The sequence below is a fragment of the Neovison vison genome, chromosome 14 (assembly GCF_020171115.1).
Source record: "Neovison vison isolate M4711 chromosome 14, ASM_NN_V1, whole genome shotgun sequence".
NCBI lineage: Eukaryota > Metazoa > Chordata > Mammalia > Carnivora > Mustelidae > Neogale > Neogale vison.
Window position 1 is genome coordinate 15,449,344 of NC_058104.1, and position 22,678 is coordinate 15,472,021.

General features: G+C 48.9%; 1 protein-coding gene across 2 annotated transcripts in view; it reads left to right on the forward strand.

The window, feature by feature from the left end:
* GALNT17 (polypeptide N-acetylgalactosaminyltransferase 17) overlaps positions 1-22,678 on the forward strand; it is a 418,110-nt gene that overhangs the window by 375,162 nt on the left and 20,270 nt on the right. For both annotated transcript variants that reach the window (XM_044233871.1, XM_044233872.1), the window contains 3 exons: positions 2,390-2,575; positions 5,213-5,350; positions 16,942-17,037. In XM_044233871.1, the coding sequence (XP_044089806.1) occupies positions 2,390-2,575; positions 5,213-5,350; positions 16,942-17,037 (420 nt within the window). The remainder of the gene's footprint in view (positions 1-2,389; positions 2,576-5,212; positions 5,351-16,941; positions 17,038-22,678) is intronic.

The following is a 22,678-nucleotide window of genomic DNA, read 5'->3' on the forward strand; positions in this document are numbered from 1 at the left end:
CACCGGTTTTCTTTCTGCCTCTGTGGGTTTTCTGACACTGGACATTTCATATAAGTGGAGTCATGTAGTACACTGTCCATTGTGACTGACCGCTTCCCCTCAGCATCCCCTGAATGTTTTCAAGGTTCACCCATACTGTAGCACGTGGCACTATCTTATTTATTTTACTGCTAAATAATATTCCACCATATGGAATATTTATTTATCCACTTGTCTGTTGGTGAACATTTGCTTAACTGTAGGTCATGAAGATGTGCCCTTGTGTTTTCTTCTAAGACTTCTGCAGTTTTAGCTCTTCCATTCAGGTCTTTGGTCCACTTCAAGTTAATTTTTATACATGCGGTGAGGTGGTGGCAAAAATTCATTCCCTGGTGTGTTGTCTGGCACAATTTGTTGAAAATAACTATTTTCTCCCTTTGAATTGTCTTGGCATCCTTGTTGAAAGGCAGTCAGTTATGGGGCGTCTGGGTGGCCCAGTCTGTTAAGCACCTGACTGTTGGCTTCAGTGCAGGAAATGATCTCGGAGTCATGGCATTCAGCCCTGTGACAGGCTCCCTGATCAGTGTAGAGCCTGCTTCAGATTCCCTCTCTTCTTCTCCCTCTGCCCCTTGTGCTTCTGTTTCTCTCTCTCTCTCTCTGTGTCTCTATAAATAAATCTTTTTTAAAAGGTCAGTCAATTATAAATGTGAGGGCTTATTTCTAGACTCTCAGTTCTATCCTGTTGTCTGTCCTTACACCGGAACCACACTGTCTTGATTATAGAAGCTTCCTGGTACCTTTGGAGATCTGAAGAGGAAGTCTTCCAGCTTTGTTCTTTTCAAGGTTTTTTGTGTCTCTTGTATTTCCACATAAATTTTCAGATCAGTTTGTTAATTTCTGCAAAGGAGACATCTGGGGTTTTGATGTGGATTGGGTTGTCTTCAAATCAATTTGGGAAGTACTGCTAGCTTCACAATATTAGGTCTTCAGATCCATGAACATGGGATGTCTTGCCGTTCATTCCCTGAATCCCAAAACTGCCCAACACTGCGTACCTGTGCAACTCTGGGCAAATCTTTGCATACTGGCCACCCCTGGAAGTTCAGCCACTGTGTTTTGCCCTTATTCCCCATAAGCCTTTAGCCATATTTGCACCCCCTGACTTGGCTTCCTTCCACTATCAGCAGCTGCCATGCCATCCCATGGGGGGAAACTAATTGTCAGGTCCCAAATGAAACTACTCTGGATCGCCCCCTGTCTACCAGTCTCTTAGCTCACAATCTCCTCCTTGAACGTGAGGGTTCATGGTTACAGAGAGAATTTCCCATCTGTATCATTTCCCTGTGGTGTAGCCAGAGTTGGGAAATAGAAGATCCCATACATGTGGATTTTGCCACCAAATTCGATCAATAAAGACCAGGGGTGGTGCGCAACTTGCAGGAGGGTCCCGGCACCCTGCAGAGGGATCCGGGACACTGAAGGGTGGCGTGACTTGAAGTGTCCCAGCTTGAGACCCGCAGCGCTGTCTGTGCTTACCGGCTCGGCTCAGCCGCCTTCTGTTTACGGAGAGTGTACGCGGTCCTCATGGCAGGACAGCAGCCTGGGTCCCTGACACCTCTGTGTCCGCTCTCCCCACCAGGATTAGGAGGTTTATTTCCACAAAGCAGTCCTTCTTAACAATCAGAAATGCTTCCTTTTTCCTGCCTGGGGCTGAGAGAGGTTGGATAGTCCGGCTTTCCCCCTCAAGTAGGGCCTTCCAAGCCCGGGTGCCTGCCAGGCCCACACAGAGAACAGCAAGTGTCACTCCCTTGGGCTTTTGCATGCCTCAAAGACAACCGCCACTTCAGCCTTCCACCTCGGTGTTCCAGCAGTAACAAGTGATGCCAGCGCGTGGTAGCACTGGGGCACATGGTTCCAGAACGCTGGGCATCTGTGCTCTTGGGACTCCAAGATAGAGCATATTAACAATGCATAAGTAGACCATTGCACACTTTGTGCCTATATGAATAAAGATGGTTTGGTTTTCAGTTTGAATTTTCCGTTCTAGGTCTGCAAGGCATGGCTTCTGCCAGGTGGGAGAAAATGCTCCACAGGTGCCACTTTCTCACTACTGAGAACTTAAAAATACCCATGCGTCAGCAAGGGCACCTTAGGTCAATGGGTGCCTGTTACCCAGCGCTCTGTTTTCACATCCTAAACTATTGTACCTATAAAAGTCCCCCCAAGCCCTCTTTGACACGTGTTAGCTAGGTCAAGTTCATCTACACTGCAGTAATACACCAACCCTGAAATATATGAGAATGCATTTCTCACTTTTGCTGTCTTTTGACCATGGCCCTGGGGCCTTGGGGAGGGGCCGTGGCCTCTAGGAATTTCTCTGTCCGGCTGATAAAATCCTTTATGCCTCCAGGTGTGGCTCTGCGGGGGCAGCATGGAGGTCCTGCCTTGCTCACGAGTGGCCCACATCGAGCGGAAGAAGAAACCTTACAACAGCAACATTGGTTTCTACACCAAGAGGAATGCCCTCCGGGTTGCTGAGGTCTGGATGGACGACTACAAGTCTCACGTGTACATAGCGTGGAACCTGCCCCTGGAGGTAGGGACGCAGCAGCCCTCCCCCATCACCCTGGGCCAGTGGTCCTGTGTTTGATGGGTCACTGATCCCTTCAGTCAGTTGGTGGTTCCTCCCCAGAGAAGTGCTTGTACTTGGAAAATTATAAGAGCATCTCGAGGGGGTTCACAGGCCTCCAGGTGGTAGAACCCCTGCTTTATGTGGGGACCAGCATAGTGGAGACCTCAAAATCCATTTACAAAGAGTAGAAGGATCTAGTGGGTTAATCCCGGTCATGGTAGAGTAATCCGGATGCCCTGCTCTTGAACAAGCTCTGCATCTGAGAGATCCCGTACCAGCGGTTTGGTCCAGGCCCCATCATTTTCTGACTCTGTGCCCTCTCCTGGAGCTCCAGCTGCCCCCACGACATAGGCGCCCACTGTTTACATGACTCCTCAAGTCTCCTCCCTCTTCTGCCCAGAACACTGAACCCCACAGGAGTATTGCTTAGTGGCAGTATCCCAGCTTGGTTGGAGTCCGTGCTCTGCCAACCACTGGTTATGCAATCTCAAACAAATCCGTTTCTTGCCTCTGTCTCTTAGGTTCCTCGCCTAAAAATAGCAATCACAGCAAGTCCTCCTTCCTAGGGTGATCAGGAGAACTAAATCCAAAGTACCTGCTTAAGTAGTAAGCACTACAGTAGCCAATCTTAGTACCAGAGTACTCAGTACCCGGTCTAAGTACCAGAGCACTCAGTACCCGATCTCAGTACCAGAGTACTCAGTACCTGATCTAAGTACCAGAGCACTCAGTACCCGATCTCAGTACCAGCGTACTCAGTACCCGGTCTAAGTACCGGAGCACTCAGTACCCGATCTCAGTACCAGCGTACTCAGTACCCGGTCTAAGTACCGGAGCACTCAGTACCCGATCTAAGTACCAGTGTACTCAGTTTGAGTACTGAGTACTGAAATGCTCCTGATATGTACTTAGGTCCGTAGCACAGTGGGGTGACTAGCACCTTCAGCCAGGGCTGGATTTATCTCTTCAGTCATACCTTAGATGTCTCAGCCATGCCCCGAGACAGTGGCCTGGAATTGTTCCCATTGAGATCTGGCAGCCTCTGCGTTTCAGGAGGCTGGAGCCCAGAGCCGCAGAGAGGCAACCGACTACGTGTAAGAATTACAGATGAAGAGGACAAGAGAGAAGAATGTTTATCATATTGTTACAGTCCTAAAATAAAGTTCTGAGGCATGGACACTCCCCTCATGGCCATACAGCACTTCCTAGGTATCAGGAGGCCAGAAGTGATTTTACACGTGATCGTTTATATAAACACAGACAACACTCGCTGAGCCCTTGCTATGTCCCTGGTGCTTGGTCAGTTCCTTCTTCGCAATATCTTGTGTAGCCCCGTAACAGCCTGCTGACATAGTCTTCCATGCCTCAGTTTCCTCGTCAGCAAGGGGTTGTGAGCTTTGACCTCACCACGCTCTCGTGAAGACAGATGTGAGGCTTAGAACAAAGCAGAGCAAACATTAAGGGATCAGTAAATGCGGGCTTGACAGGGACCTCTCTGCTGCCCATTTTACAGATGGGCAAACTGAAGCTCCGGGAGGCTGACGTGACTTGCTTAACGCCCTGCCCATAGCATAGGCCAGGCCAGGGACGCGCACTCACACCCTCATCCCACTCTTCCCCGGCACAGTCGCTGGGGTTCCTGCCGGCGGGTGGGAAGCTCTCGCCTGCAGAGGCCTTGTTCTCAGTCCTGAGTTCAGGGCTGCCGACTGGCTCCCAGCGCTGTCCTTGGACAGCCTCACGCCAGCAGCAGCGCCCACGCTTCTCGAAAACGGCCATTCCCTTCCATCGTGCTCAACACGTTAAAACCAAGAGTTCGAACACCACGGGCCAGGCTTGCCTTTGGATTCTGAAAGTTTTACATTGAAGGGGATTTTTCCTTTAAAATCACCGTTTGGCTGATGAAAGGAAGGAGGCTAATGAAACAACGGGAACCCCCGTGGCCCCGCGCGGCCGTCTGGCTGCCCGTCGTCGCAGAGCCGGCTGCCGGCCTCCTGGTCCGCGGCCATCTTGCGGCGGAGCCTGCGGGGCCGTACCTCAGCGGCGCTGTCCTCCCCTGTCAGCCCACGGCAGCCCATTACAGGTTCATTTCTGTAAAAGCAGAGTGAATTATTCATTAGAACATCATTACAAGCTTTGCAGTGGGAAATTATTTTCACTTCTGTGTATAATGAACTTCACAAAGAGCCAGCAGAGGGGCAGAGTCACCCGGGTAGGGAGAAGAAAGACAAGAGGTGGTTCCAGGCGTTTATTTCCTTGTCTTAATCAAATAATTCCTCCAGTAATTGGCTCTGGGAGTCGCTGAGGATATGCAGGAGAGACGGAGCTGGGGACGTAGGTTGTCAACATCGCTGTGTCCCTGGGTCGCCTCGCGTGGTGATAGGATGATTGACTTTGGGGGCTGCAAGCTGCGCCAGGGGACAGCGGTCTAGCTCGGGGGGAGGCTCTGCGATCCAGTGAGTTCCCTTGAGCCGACGTACCAAGCGAGCAGGCAGGAACTGAGGTTTCTCCCGGACGGCGTCTGTGAAGGCCAGCTGTCCTTTCCTCTGGCCAGAACCCCCCACCCTGACCCCGGTCACTAAAGCCCTTTGCTTCTGCTTTCAGAACGCGGGAATTGACATAGGCGATGTGTCCGAGAGAAGAGCCTTGAGGAAGAGTTTAAAGTGCAAGAATTTCCAGTGGTACCTGGACCACGTGTACCCGGAAATGAGAAGATACAATAACACCGTCGCATACGGGGAGGTAATTAAGACCACGCTTGCTCTCCGCTTAGGTAGCTGTGAATTAGGCTGGGGACCGCCTTGATGGGAGGAATAGAGAATAGTCTTCACTCCTTCAAGAGGGGGTTTTGAGCTGCAGGACCTGGAAGCAGGGCTCTGGCCAGGGGCAGGGTAATATATGTCACAGTGAGGGCATGGGCCAAGGCTCTGGTGGCCGGTTCTGCCTACGGGTGTGGAGTGCGTGACCAGTTCTGTTTGGACATTCGTGAGGTTCCCCAGGACCTGTAAGTGAGACACTGAGCAGGAAGTCGTGTTTGAAGACAGGCAGTGCCTGGAGCCGTCCATTGCTCAGGCGGGGGTCGAGCCCCTTGTCACCAACAGAAGGGCAGATGTTCTTGGATTTTCTGGGAGGAGATGACATCACCTCTCTAAACATCAAAGCAGATAGACTTTTCTCTTATTACCAATGCCATAGTATGCATTGTAGAAAATTTTGAAAATCATAACAGTGATCAACCCTTACAGAGTGCTTTGGATGTGCTTTTCACGTGTGAACTCACCGTTTACCCTCTTTATGACGTAGGAGTATTATTTCCATTTTGTTGATCAGGAAGCTGAACTTAAATGAATTAAATAAATTACCCGCGGTCTCAGCCTGTAAGTCATGAAGCCAGCCTTGGACAAAGACATTCTGATTTTGTGGGTACTGTGTACAGTTTGACGCTGGTCTTCACTCTGTGCGTGTATGTGGGCATGTGCGTTTTTTTAATTCACACATGTACATGTTTTTTATAAGCACATCTCTGTCTATGTATTCCTAGACCCGTGGTATCCACCTGTGGAAAAATTTGAATTATTAATGCCATACGAAGGATATTTTCCTGTGTCATTTCTGCCTCACTAATAACGATTGTATATGATGCTATCTTTGGGTAGGCTGTGTTTTGTTGAAAATATAGACATCTGGCTGGTTTCCATTTTTAAAATATCATCAGCACCGCTGCTGAGAACACACTTGAATGTAAGCCTGGTCGCTTCCTTCAGTTGTGTGTCTGGACAAAGAATCGGTGGCAGAGTCGGGTCAGGGCGCAGGCAGCTGGATGCCCTGCAGCTGCCCTGTGACAACCAGGCTGACACTCAGAAGGCTCTCTTCGCCACAGTGTTGCCTTTTTCTCTGTGTATTTTCCTACTCTGTGCCTGATGCCTTTTACAAGAGGGAAATCAGCTGCAGGTTAAACCATCCGGGTGCGAGGGAGGTGTCGCCCCTGAGCCGGAATCTGGATTAGGGCCCGGGGAAGGCGGACGCCAGTGCACCGGGGAGGGTTGAGGACAGTAGCTGTCACCCAGCAGTGACTACTAACAGGTCCAAACTGCCTTGTCTTTTCTTATTCCAAACAAAAGCGTGATTTGGGGGTTTTGGGTTATCGAAGTGAGATCCAACGGAAGGAGTCACAGAGGAACGCAGAGAGTGAGTGGGTTATTCGTAGGACAATCGGGTGAATTGCCTAGCTCTTTGGAGAAGAAAACAATTTAAATTCTTACAGCTTGCCGTATCCTGAAGTGTATTTCAGATGATCTATAGCGTTAAATGAAAGAAAAGAAACTCTGATAGAACCATGTGGAAATGCATGCGCCTCTGATCTCTGAAAGGGCCGGAGCCTTCTAAGAAAGCAAGCCCTGGAAGAAAATGCATAGGAAACGGATAATGGATCTGAGCTTATAAATATTAAAATAATCCATACATCATCCGAATGGAGAAGGCCTGGAAAACTAGAAGTGTGTGTGCCATAAATAGTGTAAATGAGTGGATAACACAATTAGTACATCGTGAGCTCTGGGAGTTGATTTAAATTTTAATAATTAATTTAAATAAGAAAATAAAACATCCCCCGAAGAAAAATAAAGTACACAAGGAAACACAGATCGTTGGAAAACACATGAAAATTTTTCATGGAATTCCTCATCAAAGAAATTAAAATATGTCTTAAAAATACATTGAAGTAGGTTTTTCTCTTCTACCAAATAAACAAAGATTCATTTTTGGAATACAGGTTGGCACTCTGCCAGCTAGATCTTGGTTATATGAAAAACCACAAATCCTCTGGTGAGAGTTTAAATTGAAACAAGCTTTTTAAAAAGCAATTTGAACCACATGTATTAAAAGGCTTAACGATGGTCACACTTTCATTTCCGCTCTTATCCCAAGCAAATAATTTGAAATGAGGACGAAGATTTGAGAGTAATTGTTCATCTCAGTGACTGATTTTTTTTATTTTGGACCAAAATTTCTGAATCTAACTTAAAGGTTAGTTAAATATACCATATTAATAGTTTGAAATGTTTTGAAGTCATTTCAAAGGGTGGGTACAAAACTTTCATGACATGAGAAAATGTTGATATAATTCTTTTTTTTTTTTTAAGATTTTATTTATTTATTTATTTATTTATCTATCTGACAGAAAAAGAGACAGAGAGAACACAATCAGGGGAAACAGCAGGCAGAGGCAGAGGGAGAAGCAGGCTCCCCATGGAGCAGGGAACCCAATATGGGGCTCCATCCTAGGATCCTGAGATCATGACCTAAGCCAAAGGCAGATTCCTAACCGACTGAGCTACCCAAGCGCCCCTGATATAATTCTTAAGAAGGAAAATGTCAGGGGTGCACCTGGGTGGTTTCATCAGTTGAACATCTGTCTCTTGATATCTGTCCAGGTCATGATCTCAGGGTTGAGATCAAGCCCAGCTTCAGGCTCTGCACTAGGCTCGGAACTTGCTTAAGATTCTGACTTGCCCTCTCCCTCTGCCCCTCCCCCAGCCTGTATGAGCACATACATGAACACTCTCTCTCTCAAAAAAAAAAAAAAAAGGGGGCGCCTGGGTGGCTCAGTGGGTTAAGCCACTGCCTTCGGCTCAGGTCATGATCTCAGAGTCCTGGGATCGAGTCCCACATCGGGCTCTCTGCTCAGCAGGGAGCCTGCTTCCCTCTCTCTCTCTCTCTGCCTGCCTCTCTGTCTACTTGTGATTTCTCTCTGTCAAGTAAATAAATAAAATCTTTAAAAAAAAAAATCAGGATTATAGGAGTGGATTGGCTACTATTTTAGATTGGAAGCAAGTAGGAAAATAGCAATGGGGAAATGGAGATGATGGTTGTAGTTACCTCCAGGAGTGAGACAGGCAGTCTTTATGGGGGTGCGTTGTAATGTTTCCCCAATTACTTCCAAGGTTCATATGCTAGTATAATTAGGAGAAAAATAGTATTAAAAAACAAAGAATAAAAATGGAAAAATTTAAGAAGATGGCAAGGGCATAGTTCCACAGGTTGTGCACTGAACAGCTCCAGGGCCTGCCATTCACATAAAGCACAGTATAAATGATGTAAATGATGTCTCTGTTGCTGAACAACGGGGTGGCCATGGAGTCAACATAGAGATCACAGTCTGATTTTTGGAGGGGAGAAGACATTTGTTTTTGCAAATCTCTGTCTCTTTAAAGTAAGAAATTCAATGCACGCACTCTATAAAAAATACAAAGGTGAAACTAAACTTATTGCAAATCCCAATTCCCAGGCATGATCCATGTTAACATTTTAGGGCATTTGCTTCTATTACCCGTTCTCTGCTTGCTGAGCTCACCATGTGCTAAAATACATTTCATATGGACTATAATATTAAGTGCAAAGACTCAAACTAATCAAATTCAGTTTGGTAACAAAATTTGCCATTATTTAAACAACTCCATTTCTAATACTCACTCCTACTTGTTCTTTTCACCACACCAGGCCCATGAGCAGCAGGAAAAAGAAAGAGGCATTGTGAATACCGTACTGTATTTGCAATTTATGTCCTCCGTTTCTCTTTTTATTTTTTAACTTTATTTTATTTCTTTTCAGTGTTCTAAGGCTCATTGTTTATGCACCACACCCAGTGCTCCATGCAATACGTGCCCTCCTTAATACCCACCACCAGGCTCACCCAACTTCCCACTCCAAACCCTCAGTTTGTTTCTTAGAGTCCACAGTCTCTCATGATTTGTCTCCCCCTTGACTTCCCCCAATTCACTTCTCTCCATCTCCCAATGTCCTCCGTGTTCTTCCTTATGCTCCACAAGTAAGTGAAACCATATGATAATTGACTCTCTCTGCTTGACTGATTTCACTCAGCATAATCTCTTCCAGTCCCGTCCATGTTGCTACAAAAGTTGGGTGTTCATCCTTTCTGATGGAGGCATCATATTCCATAGTGTGTATGGACCACATCTTCCTTATCCATTCATCCGTTGAAGGGCATCTTGGTTCTTTCCACAGTTTGGCGACTGTGGCCATTGCTGCTTTGAACCTTGGGGTATAGATGGCCCTTCTTTTCACTACATCTGTATCTGTGGGATAAATACCCAGAAGTGCAATTGCAGGATCATAGGGAAGCTCTATTTTTAATCTCTTAAGGAATCTCCACACTGTTCTCCAAAGTGGCTGCACCAACTTGCATTCCCACCAACAGTGTAAGACGGTTCCCCTTTCTCCACATCCTCTCCAACACCCGTTGTTTACCGTCTTTGTTGATTTTGGCCATTCTCACTGGTGTAAGATCAGTGTGGTTTTGATTTGAATCTCCATGATGGCTAGTGATGATGAACATTTTTTCATGTGTCTGTTAGCCATTTGTATATCTTCATTGGAGAACTGTCTGTTTATGTCTTCTCACCATTTTTTTTTAAGATTTTATTTATTTATTTGACAGACAGAGATCACAAGCAGGCAGAGAGAGAGAGGAGGAAGCAGGCTCCCCGCTGAGCAGAGAGCCCGATGCGGGGCTCGATCCCAGGACCCTGGGATCATGACCTGAGCTGAAGGCAGAGGCTTTAACCCACTGAGCCACCCAGGCGCCCCGTCTTCTCACCATTTTTTGACGTGATTATCTGTTTTGTGTGTGTTGGGTTTGAGGAGTTCTTTACAGATCTTGGATATCAGCCCTTTGTCTGTACTGTCATTTGTGAATATCTTCTCCCATTCCGTGGGTTTCCTCTTTGTTTTGTTGACTGTTTCCTTTGCTGTGCAGAAGCTTTTGATCTTGATGAGGTCCTAAAAGTTCATTTTTGCTTTTATTTCCTTTGCCTTTGGAGACCTTTCTTGAAAGAAGTTGCTATGGCTGATGTCGAAGGGATTACTGCCTATGTTCTCCTGTAGGATTCTGAAAGATTCCTGTCTCATGTTGAGGTCTTTTATCCGTTTCGAGTTTATCTTTGTGTACGGTGTAAGAGAATGGTCGAGTTTCATTCTTCTATGCATACTGTCCAATTTTCCCAGCACCATTTATTGAAGAGACTGTCTTTTTTCCACTGGATATTTTCTCCTGCTTTGTCAAAGATTATTTGACCATGGAGTTGAGGGTCCATATCTGGGCTCTCTACTCTGTTCCACTGGTCTATGTGTCTGGTTTTTTGCCAGTCCCATGCTGTCTTGGTGATCACAGCTTTGCAGTAAAGCTTGAAGTCAGGCATTGTTTTTCATGTACAATTCTGTTTGAGCGTCCTCCCCCAGGCCAGTGAATATTTCTGGATTTAATGTTCCTTGCTCTTTCCAAAGTTTTTACCTAGCTTGTTTTTTAGCTTTAAAATGCCTTATTAGTCATGTAAATTGTGTATGTCTTGTTCTTAATGGCATTATCGTAACCTCTAATGGTTTTTGTTGTTTTGAGTTTATTATTTAAATCGCACATAGTTAGCACACAGTGTGATAGGAGTTGCCGCGGGTGATTTAGTGACTTGGCGGTTCTGTGTCCCCAGGGGTTCTAGCCCTGTCACCTCTTTCACCCTCCCCCCCCCCCCAACCATCAGTTTGCTCTGCATAGTCTGGTTTTTGGTCTGCCTCTCTCTCTCTCTTTTTTCTCTATGCTCAGTTGTTTTGTTTCTTACATTCCACATATGAGGGGGATCGTCTGGTGTTTGCCTTTCTCTGACTGACTGATCTCATTCAGCATGATACTCTCTAGCTCCATCCACATCATTGCAAATGGCAAGATTTCTTTTCTTTTTGTGGATGAATAATATTCCATTGTATATGCCATATTTCTTGATCTACTCATCGGTCAGTAGACACTTGGGCTATTTCCGTAATTTGGCTGTTGTAGATAATGCTGCTATAAATACCAGAGTGCACGTATCCCTTTGAGTTAGTATTTTTGTATTCTTCAGTAAATACCTAGGAATGCACAGATGCTCACCGTCAGGCATCACCAGGGACATACAGATCAAAACTATGACGAGATGCCACCGCACACCCATCAGAACAGCTAAAATCAACAACACAAGAAACAACAGATATTGGCGAGGTTGAGGAGAAAGGAGAAGCCTCTTACCCTGTTGGTGGGCATGCGAGCTGGAGCAGCCCCTCTACCAGACAGTTTGGAGGGCCCCCAAACAGTAAAAAACAGAACTGCCCCATGATCCAGCACTTGCAGTACCTCTAATGTTTTGTTTTGTTTTTAATTCATCTGAGTCTCCAAAATGAAGGGCCAAGCAGCATATAACACAAGAACATTAACACACTTCCTCCTGACCGCCTCATCAACTTCTCAGTCTTTGTTAACATTAACTGGGATTTTAGATGCAAACATTATCTTACTTTATTCACATTTTGTACCTTTCAGAATAGCTTTTCGGTTAAATTCATTTCAGTGACAAAATCTCTGATTCTTCAGACAGTTGCATTTTGAGGCTTCTAATGCTGCTGCTGCTTCTTTTGGCCACACACAGACCCCGCGTCAGTGGCAAAGCTGGACAGACCCCTCGGAGCAGGTCTCGGCTCCAGTGTTCCTGCTTCATCCTCCGACAGAGACCGCGCCTACACTCACTTACTTAAGAAGCCATTGTCCCTTGATTTTTTTTTTTCCTTCCATTTTTTAATCTAAATTCAGTCAGTTAACATACAGTGCAGTTCTGGCTTCAGGAGTGGAATTCGGTGATTCATGGCTTACATACAACACCCAGTGCTCAGCATGACCAGTGCCCTCCTGCGTCCCCATCACCCACCGAGCCGTCCCCCCACCTCCCTCCAACAACCCTCTCTTTGTTCTCTGTCACTAAGTCCCTTATGCTTTGTTTCCCTCTCCTTCTGTCTTCCGCCCACCCATGTTCATCTGTTTTGTTTCTTACATTCCACATATGAGTGAGATCATACGGTGTTCGTCTTTCTCGGACTGACTTATTTCACTCAGCACAATTCCCTCCAGCTCTGTCCCTGTCCCTGCAGATGGCAAGACTTCATTCTTTTTGATGGCTGGGTAAATGCCGTGTCGTCTTCATCCGTTCATCGGTCGATGGACACTTGGACTGCTTCCATGGTGTGGCTGTTGTTGGTGATGTGGCTATGAACATTGGGGTGCATGTGCCCCTTCGAATCTGTATGTGTCTTGGGTGAATACCTAGTTGTGCGATTGCTGGGTGGTAGAATAGCTCTGTTTTTAACATCTCGGGGAACCTCCACACTGTTCTCCAGAGTGGCTGCACCGGCTTACATTCCCACCAGCAGTGCAGGAAGGCTCCCCTTTCTCTGCATCCTCGCCAACACCTGTCATTTCTTGTGTTGTTAATTGCAGCCATTCTGATGGGCGTGAGGTGGTGCTCATCCTGGTTTTGATCTGTGTGTCCATGATGCTGAGTGAGGCTGAGCGTCTTCCCATGGGTCTGGTAGCCATCTGGAGGGCTTCTCTAGAAAAATGCCGATTTGTGTCTTCTGCTCGTTTTTTAACTGGATCATTTGTGTTATGTTTCCCTTGGTTTCTAAAAGCTCATTTACCTCTATTCTGAACTGTCTTACAATAATATTTCAGGGAAGACACGTGGATACTGTCCTGACTCTCCCATGTATGACATAATTGCTTTTCCACATATAAAGCCAACTCGGGGTGCACACAGTTACCCCCAAGTCTTTCTCTCACTCTTCTATGGTTGGCTCATATCATCCTGAAGGTTGCTGGTTTGCTTTTACTCATCCTTTTTTTTTTCTTTTACCGTTATTTATATGAAAGACAATACATGTATGATATGTATAAAGCATACATGTATAGCATAATAATATAAAGCAGAAATCCACATAGCTACTACCTGGGTAAAAACTAGAACATTTCCAGCAATATTTCCACTTACCCAGGGGTCACAAGTCCCTCTTCTTAGTGTCCAAACCTGCAGATGGGGTGAGAATGGTCCCCTTGTCCTGGCAGACTCAGTGTTGTACCTGCTCTTCCTTTGTCTAACTCTCCAGACCATGGACTGTTTCAGAGCGAGGACAGTTTTGTTTATCTTTGTATTCGTTAAGCTTAGCACGGTCCCAGGCACGCAGCTTATTAAGTTTCCAAATAATAAATTTCTTTGCATAAACATAAGAAACAAAATTTAAAAGCCTAGCATTCTGAAATCATTATATGGAACAAATATCCCATAAAAACAATATCCTTAATATATAAAGAGCTCTTATATATCTACAATAAAACCACTTGATATCCCAGCGGGGAAATAAACAGATAATTCTCAAAAAGGGAAATAATTGCTAAACATGAAACATTCCAATTTACTATTAATTGTAAATTTATAAAAGCAAGATGTCTTTCTTCACCTCTCAACACAATGTTTTTTATTACCCATAATTTTTATTTTATACTTACTTTAAAAGCCTCATTAGGCCTCATTAGGCACATTTTATCATGTTGCTTTTGTACAGGCGTAAAATGGAAATATAAGCAAAGTACATTGGTCGAGGTATTTCTGAGATTTCATTGCTTTCAACATCTTAACTCTTCTGAATTACTTTTTGACTCAGAAGATGTTTGGATTTTTCCATATAATGTATCCTTCGCATCGTTGAAAGCATCAACGCTGAGCCATTTCCTCAGAGCATCTGAGAAAGAACTGGAATACGGTGTGGGGCTCGTAAGGGGGCTTTGAGTTCCTTGGAGGTCGCTTGCTTGGGACTCTTTGTGCGCCGTGTCTGGTTCTTCACCCTCTGCACAAATTTTTAGAAACTTTGGTTGGAAACGGTACTCCACCATTTTCTTTAGAATTTTTCTTCCTAGCCACTTTCTTTTTTCCCCTCTTCAGGCTTTACTGAGACATAATTGACGTGTAACATTGTATAAGCTTAAGGTGTCCAACGTAATTTGATACAGTTGCGTATTACAAAGTGATTACTGCCAGAGAGTTCACTAACCCTCCACTACATCCCATACTTACCATCTCCTTTTTGCAGGAAGAACATTTAAGGTGGTCTGGCTACTTAGCCATTTTCGAGTATGCGATATTGGCTATAATCAACATGCTGTACCTCAGATTCCCCGGAATCTAGGTTTGGAAGTTTGTACACAATATTCTTAACTGGTGAAAGTCAGGACTAATAAGCATTTCTGTATCTTGTGGATGGGAATAGGAATTGGTTCAAAGTTTCCAGAAAGGAATTGGACAGCATATTTGAAGAACATTAAAGGACCCATACATTTTGCTACTGTATTCCCAGTTCTCAGATTATTTTCTTTTTTTAAAGATTTTTTAAATTTTATTTTATTTTTTCAGTGTTCCAGAATTCATTGTTTATGCACCACACCCTGCACACCATGCAATACGTGCCCTCCTTAATACCCACCACCAGGCTCACGCAACCCCCCCACCCCACCCCTCCAAAACTCTGTCTGTTTCTCAGAGTCCACAGTCTCTCGTGGTTCATCTCCCTCTCCACTTTCCCCAACTCCCTTCTTCTCTCCATCTCCCCGTGTCCTCCATGTTATTCCTTATGCTCCACAAATAAGTGAAACCATATGATAATTGACTCTCTCTGCTTGACTTATTTCACTCAGCATAATCTCCTCCAGTCCCATCCATGTTGGTACAGAAGTTGGGTATTCATCCTTTCTGATGGAGGCATCATACTCCATAGTGTATATGCACCACATCTTCCTTATCCATTTGTCTGTGGAAGGGCATCTTGGCTCTTTCCACAGTTTGGCGACCGTGGCCATTGCTGCTATGAACATTGGGGTGCATATGACCCTTCTGTTCACTGTATCTGTATCTTTGGGGTAAATACCTGGTAGTGCAATTTCAGGGTCATAGGGAAGCTCTATTTTTAATTTTTTGAGGAACCTCCACACTGTTTTCCAGAGAGGCTGCACCAACTTGCATCCCCACCAACAGTGTAAGAGGGTTCCCCTTTCTCCGCATCCTCTCCAACACATGTTACTTACTGTTTGTTAATTTTGTCCTTTCTAACTGGTATAAGGTGGCATCTCAATGTGGTTTTGATTTGAATCTCCCTGATGGCTATGATGATGAACATTTTTTCATGTGTCTGATAGCCATTTGTAAGTCTTCTTTGGAGAAGTGTCTGTTCATGTTAAAGATTTTTAAAAATTTATTCATTTGAAGGAGACAGAAAGAGTGAATGGGGGTGGGGGGCGGGTTAGAGGGAGAAGGAGCAGCAGACTTCCTGCTGAGCTGGGAGCCCAAGGTAGGGCTTAAACCCTGGGATCATGACCTTAGCCAAAGGCAGACTCTTTACTGACTGAGCCGCAGATTATTTTCTTGAGAAAACCTGAAATGGGAACAAAGCTTTACATGCAAAGTTTCTCATTACCATCAAAGCTGAATAAAACTAAATTGTCTCAAAATTGGGAAAAATTAACTGTGGGAAAGGATTGTAAACAATTGTTATTTTCTTATACATTTTTCAAGAGATCTCAGTACGATGGTATCATTTTTGTAATCTTTCATGAAACAGGCATTAAAATTCCACTCAGGTGTCTGAACCCAGACACAGTCTGGGCACACCAAAGCGAAGTGCCCCTTGCCGCTCTTCCTGCTTTATCCCTGGCTGGTTTGGTTTCCTGGTGAACAGAACCTGGAAAGGACCGAGCGTGTATGGATAAGACCAGCACCACTGCCATTTCCCGCTGGCTGAGGTCGCAGCGTGGTGGGAGGGGCGGACACCACAGCAGAAACACAGAGCCCCTGGATGGTCCGGCTAGCCAAATTCTTGCCTGTTCCCCTAAGAGATGCGCCTCGCTGAGCTCAGGGGTTTTGTCTTGGGGACGTCTGGATGTTCCTCCACGGATGTTTTCCAAATACTCAGGATGGTGTCTGGCACGGTGTGGGCGTTCAGTTAGTATTTTCAGAATACGTGTTGCTCGGGCTTTTCCTGGTGGTGAGGCTTTTGTTTTTTTTCCAATTCTTGTTTTTGGTGCCTCTGTATCAGTAATGACTTTAGACACTGACCTATGATTCCCAGAATGATTACAACCCATGCTTGTGTCGAGGCCCACTGTGGACAACCAGTGGGTAACTGGTGTGCCTATGTCCGGTGTTCCCCAAGGCCCCTCTTCAGTGCTGGGATGGGGCAGCCGTGTGCAAGCAGAGGCTGGGGGTGTCCCAGCCAGAGGGCTGGCGCCCACAGCATCCGCCGAAAGACTTGGTCTTTCCTGCTATAGTGATCACCTCACAGATTTGAACCTTGGTCCTCACATGGGGGGGGGGGTCCTGTGGCCTTTGCATCGGGCTGAGGCTGGCGGAACAAGGGTTGGGTACAGAAGCTCCCCCTGTGAGCTCTGACGGGCGATGTTTTGCCTTTTCCCGCAGCTTCGAAACAACAAGGCGAAAGACGTCTGCTTGGACCAGGGGCCACTGGAGAACCACACAGCAATACTGTACCCGTGCCACGGCTGGGGACCCCAGGTAGGAGCCAGGGGGAGAGTAAAGGCAGCGGGGATTTGTGGGAACTTCTGGTAACATCTGTCATCCCCGATTTGTGGCTGTTCCATGCTCTGAGACGTTCAAGGAGGCGGGGGCTTTCTGGTTGTTTCTGCATAGCCCTCGGGGGGAGACGCACGGGTGCATCGGCGCAGGTATGCAGGGCAGCAGTGGGCACATCGCAGCACACTGAGGAGTGTAAATGAGCTGCGGGGTCCTTTGCAAACAGGAGGGCATGTACCCTTGTGCATACAAGCTGTTACAGCCACGCACGCCTGAAGAATTAGCCACTTCCTCATGAGGACGTGCTCTACGCGCTCATCCCGAAAGGCCGCCGGCGGGTGGGTGGGAGGTGTGACCGGCTCTGTGAGCCACGGTGCAGAGCCCAGGGCGGATCCTGAAGGAAGCGTGTGCTTGCCGGGACGCTGCCGGGAACGCACGTGCTCCCCGGTGCCTCGGGAGGACACTCAAGGTAACCCAGAAAGGGCAGAACAGCCCCAACCAAGGAAGGGCAAGACTGGTGAGGGAATCACCTAGCCCAAGCTCAGCGTGTGTGTGCACATGTGTGTAGGTGTGTGCGTGTAAAAAGCTTAGAAATTCTCTACGGTTGGGAGAACACGTATCCAGAAATGTCATTAGACGGGACATTCATAAAAACTGAAAACATTGTTTTATGTCAAGCCGTAGCCATAAGAGGCCGCTGCAGACAGGGGCTGTCTCCATGACGCGATCCCAGGGGAACACCAGGCAGGGGACGTACTCCAGACTCGCCGGTTCTCTCTCGGGTCTCAGTGGGCTCGTCTGGAAAAGGAGGAGCCTGGACAAAATGCCCGAGAGCTCCCTTGGTCTTGTTCGGGCTCTGGGAGCACACGCATTCGTGGCAGATCCGTGGTCCTCTGTCCGCGTAGACGCTCGCACATGCGGGCATAAAGCTGGTGGGTTTGCCTCCTTGTGGAACTTCTGCTTCCCACGAAGCCAACAGCTAGGAAGAGGATCGCCTCCTCTCCGCTGTCACGGCGGGTGGTGCTGGTGGTCCAGACCCTCTGCCTCCCGTCGGTGCAGGATGGGGGGTTGGGGGCCAAATCCGACATCCCTTCGCTCCCTGCAGCCCCTCGGCGATGTAGAGAGGCAACAGGGGAGGGGCAAGTGTCGGAGGGCAAAGCAGACTGGAATCCAGGCCCTCCAGCAGGAGCAGAGCACTTTGAATCCAAACCCAGCCCAGGTACTTGCGGAGCGTTTACCCAGCCGGCCACCCGCCGTTGGCAGAATGGGCCACGGGGCACGGGAGGAAGACAGGGAAGCCCAGACCCGCTGCACTTCTTGCCAGCTCTATGCAGGGAACGGGTCGGGTTGTTCACACTCACGACTGTGGGGTCTAAAGAATCCAGGGGGTGTCTTTTTTTTTTTTTTTTTTTTTAAGATTCTGTTCATTTATTTGAGAGAGAGCATGAGCAGGGATGGAGAGGGAGAAGCAGGCTCCACACGGAGCAGGGAGCCCAACTCGGTGCTCGATCCCAGGACCCCGGGATCATGACCCGAGCCTAAAGCAGACTCCTCCAGGGAGTGTCTTCACTCATTCACTCATTCACTCATTCACTCATTCACTCCGTGAGTCCGTCCGGATCCCGGCTGCAGGTGGGCCGGGAGTGCATGCGGCGGTGGTCCCTGCTCTCACGTGGTTTGCACTCGAGGGAAGAGACAGGTAAAGAGGCAGGAAAATCCACAGCACAGTGAGTGTGGAAAGAGCAACAGAGCTCAGGGTGTCGGGAGGTAGCAGTGGCCCCGCCTGGCGGGCCCTGGATGCAAGAGAGGAGGACGGGCCAAGCGCTAAGGCAGAAGCGAACGGAGAGGCAGATCTCGCAAGGCCGGACAAGGCAGGCAGGCTCCAAAGCCCGGACCCTTGCCTTCGGGGTGCGGCGGGTCCCCACGAGGCCTCTGAAAGCACCACGTTCTGGACCCCACTGCTGGGGCTCCTGAATCCGGGGGCCTGGAGTGGGAGCTGAGATTTTGCATTTCCAGCAAGTTCCCGGGTGATGCTGGGCTGCCGGCCTGGGAGGGTTGGGACTGGACACTAGAGAACCGCCACGGGGATGACAAGCTGCCATTGGGCTGTTTCACCTTCTGGAGTTCAGAGACGGGTGCTTGCTATGGAGACTTCCTGGCCTCTGGCTCCTGCTGACTTTCCAGCTTCCCCAGCACAGGCCTGTGACCATTGTTTGGAGGGGACAGGGGCAGTGGCTCATCCTTAAGTCCCAGGCTTCTCTGTCCAGTGCTCTGAGAAGGCAACATTCAAGCCAAGCACAGAGTGACCATGGCATCGTAGACACTGGTGCATTTAGATAATCTGGCCTGCGAAGCCAACTTTGGGAATGAGAACAGGAACAACGGTGTCACATAACTGTCTCCCGGACATCTGAGGGCTTCCCCACGTGGCTCCAAGCAGTGTTATTTTTTACCTGGGGGATTCGGGGAGGGTGTTCAAAGCCGCTCGGGCTGTTCTTAGCTGAATCCGAGGACCAGCACACTGAGGCGCTCGCTCTGCCCCCCGCGGCCCCGTGGCTACCTCCCCCAGAACCCTCTGCCCTCTCTGTCTGCCCGGGCCCTCAGAACGCCCTCTAATGCCCTTATGATGCTCACAGCTCTGGGACAGACCCCGGGAACTTGACCTTCCTCAGCCTTCTGTCCGGAGCCTTCATCTGCTCGTGCGCTTGCCTGAGTCCCGCCGGTCACCTGCTAAATGGACCCAGCCTGCAGATGTGCACCTGTCAGCCCCTGCCCACCCTGGAGCCAGCGGCAGGCTCTCCGCTCCCCCAGCACAATTCCCGCGCCTTGGGTGGGAAAGAACTAGAATTCTTCTTTCTCCGACTCCACCTGTGCGCAGAGCGTTTCCAGACGGACGCCCCTGCGCTCAGTCGATGGATCAGCAGACCAAAGTGGGCTGCTCCCTGCTCCCCCCGACTCTGGGATGAACACCTGTGAGGGGCCCTGGTTGTTCCCATCCGCTGATTTGAGAGAGTCTAATGCTGGTTTCTGTTCCTCCACATGTTCTGAATTAGGAAGCCACCCTTGGCCCTGCTCTGCAGCTGCCAGCCCCCACCCCGGCTCATCAGGGTTTCCTCCCCCTCCTTCCAAGCCGCTCCCTCTACACCAGGAGTGAGCCCCCCATCACGTGTTTTGGCATCTTTCTAAACCTCTCCGGAAAGTGCTGTGGGCAAACAGAGCCTGAACCAAAGCTCCCGTAACAAGGCAACTCCCCGAAGAAGGAGTTGGTGTTCCGCAGACATTGTTAGCTTAATTAATGGACTCTCTGTCGTAATTCATTATCAAAGAGCAATTAAACAGAGATAAAGTAAGCACCGAGCAGGGCGATTTCCCATCTTACAACATGTGTCTGTCAACGAAATGGAAAAGGCTCCTCACCCTGCGAGGAACCCACTGGCTCGCCGATGTCCGTCTCCGCACGCACGGCCAGCCTTGCCCCGTGTCCGGTCCCTCAGCTGGGTGAGACACGCGCCCTTCTCTTTTCCGAACCAAAGTCAGAGACGGAGCTGCCGCCTTTGGGATCTCGTTGAGCCCACTGAGGATGGGGTCTTGTCCAAGGAGAACTGAGGCTCCCCCACCCCGCAGGGTGAGGGGCAGTTGGGTCCCCGAGCTGGAGCGACCGTGGCGGCCCTGCAGGGCTATCGGCCGTGAGATTGGCCTCCTCTGCCCGCCCCTCCTGCCGTCCCTTCCCGCCCACCTGGTCAGCCCTGTCCGCCTCGCCGAGCCGCTGAATTCTGAGAATTCTGAGCGCCCTCTCCAGCCCTCTCCAGCTCCCCAGCTCTCTCCAGCCCCTGCCGCTGAGCTGCCGCCCAGGTCCCCACATTGCAGCCGGCCACCGCCTGTGAGCCCCTGAGCACCCTGGGCCAGGGCCCTGGCTGGGCTGGCGAGAAACCCAGTTCTGGCCTTAGGAGCACGTTTCGTTTCATCCCATCGGGTGGGGTAGCGACCCCCACGCAGCAGGGTTCATGCGGAAACAGAGGCCCGGAGCCATGACGCCTTTCAAACGAAGGTCCTGTGAAAACGTCCTTGCAGGGAGCGTGTCTCCCCTGCGTTCGCTAGCCCACAGCAAGGCCTGCTGGGAGGACTGGCAGCCAGCACGGACCCGGGCAGGAGGTGAGCGTGAAGGCTGGAGGTCGTGGGGACCGCAGCGAACCGCGTGTTGGAGGGACAGTGACACAACTGGCTGGGGCAAGTGGGGTCTGAGTGTCGAGAGCCCTGGGTGCCAGGAGGTGGGGCCAGGGCTGGCCACCCAGCATCTCAAGTGTGGTCCCCAGAACCGTGAGCCTCCCCAGCATGCATGAGAAATGCTCATCGGTCCCTGAGTCCAGCCCCAGACCTACCAAAGACAGAGCCTGGGACTCTGGATGCTGTCAGCTCCGAGTGTTTTCCGCTCAGTACCGTCAGGGGAGCACCTGTTAGGGGCAAGGCTTTGTGTTAGACTCACAGGTGGTCAGAGGTCCCCCCAGATGTCTGCCCCAGACTGCCAACTGTCCCAGCCTAATTCTTCTTCTTTTTTTTTTTTAAGATCTTACTTACTTGCGAGAGAGAGCATAAGCAGAGGGGAGAGGGAGAGACAGGCTCCCCATTGGGCAGGGCCTCGAGACAGGACTCCATCCCAGGATCCTGGGATCATGACCTGAGCCGAAGGCAGATGCTTCATGACTGAGCCACCCAGGTGCCTCCCACCTAATTCTTTTTTTAATTCACCATAGTATTTCAGTTTTTACATAATTGGGTTTTTTTTTTTTCATTTTTCAGGTAAATTCGTTCTTGTTACTAGTGAGTTTGTAAGTTTTAGCAGACATAGGCCATCAAGTTAACCCCACCCAGTCGGGATCTCGAGAGGCCCTGCTGTCCTCCAAACCCCCCTCGAACCCCTTCACAGTCAGTCCCTCCCTCCGTCTCCAAATTTGAGGCCCAGCGTGACTGGGAGCGTTCATGGCCGTGTACCCAGCAGATGTGGGTTCCTCCCCGCGCTGAGGACCACGGATTCGCAACAGCCCGTGCCTTGCCAGCATAAGGTCGAGCAGGTGGTCCCGCGGCACTCAGGGGGCGCCGTGTGCAACAGCTCCCAGCTGCCATGGGACGCTCTAGGAGGTGGCTATCCTGGAGGGGGTGTCAGGCTCTGTCCCAGGGGCGACCTCTGTGAGTCTCTGGGCTCTGGGGAGGTATCAAGGTCTCCCTTCTGTCTGTCCTTCTGTCAATACATCTCATTCCTCCTCTCCCTTCTCAGAGAAGCTCCCGTCCCTTAGCCTCAGTTAATTCATCATGAGAATGACAGATTTGAATTCTTTTATCCTGTAATTAAATTTAATCTGATCTTGGACTTACTCTTTGATGGCTTCATCTTTTAAGCAATCCATCATCCCAACCCCTTGTCACGATGATGCATTGTGCCAGTAAGAGGCCAGAGGCCCGGCGGAGTGACGGGGCTCCCGCAGCTATTAGCATGGGGAAGGCCCTTGGTGGGAGGTGATGACATCTGGCAGCCTCTTGGCTTCCAGACAAAGTCACAGAAGTATTGGGGCTCGGGGCTGGAGCCGTTGAGAGCCTCTGGAGTTAACGCCCCAGGAAAGATGGCTTT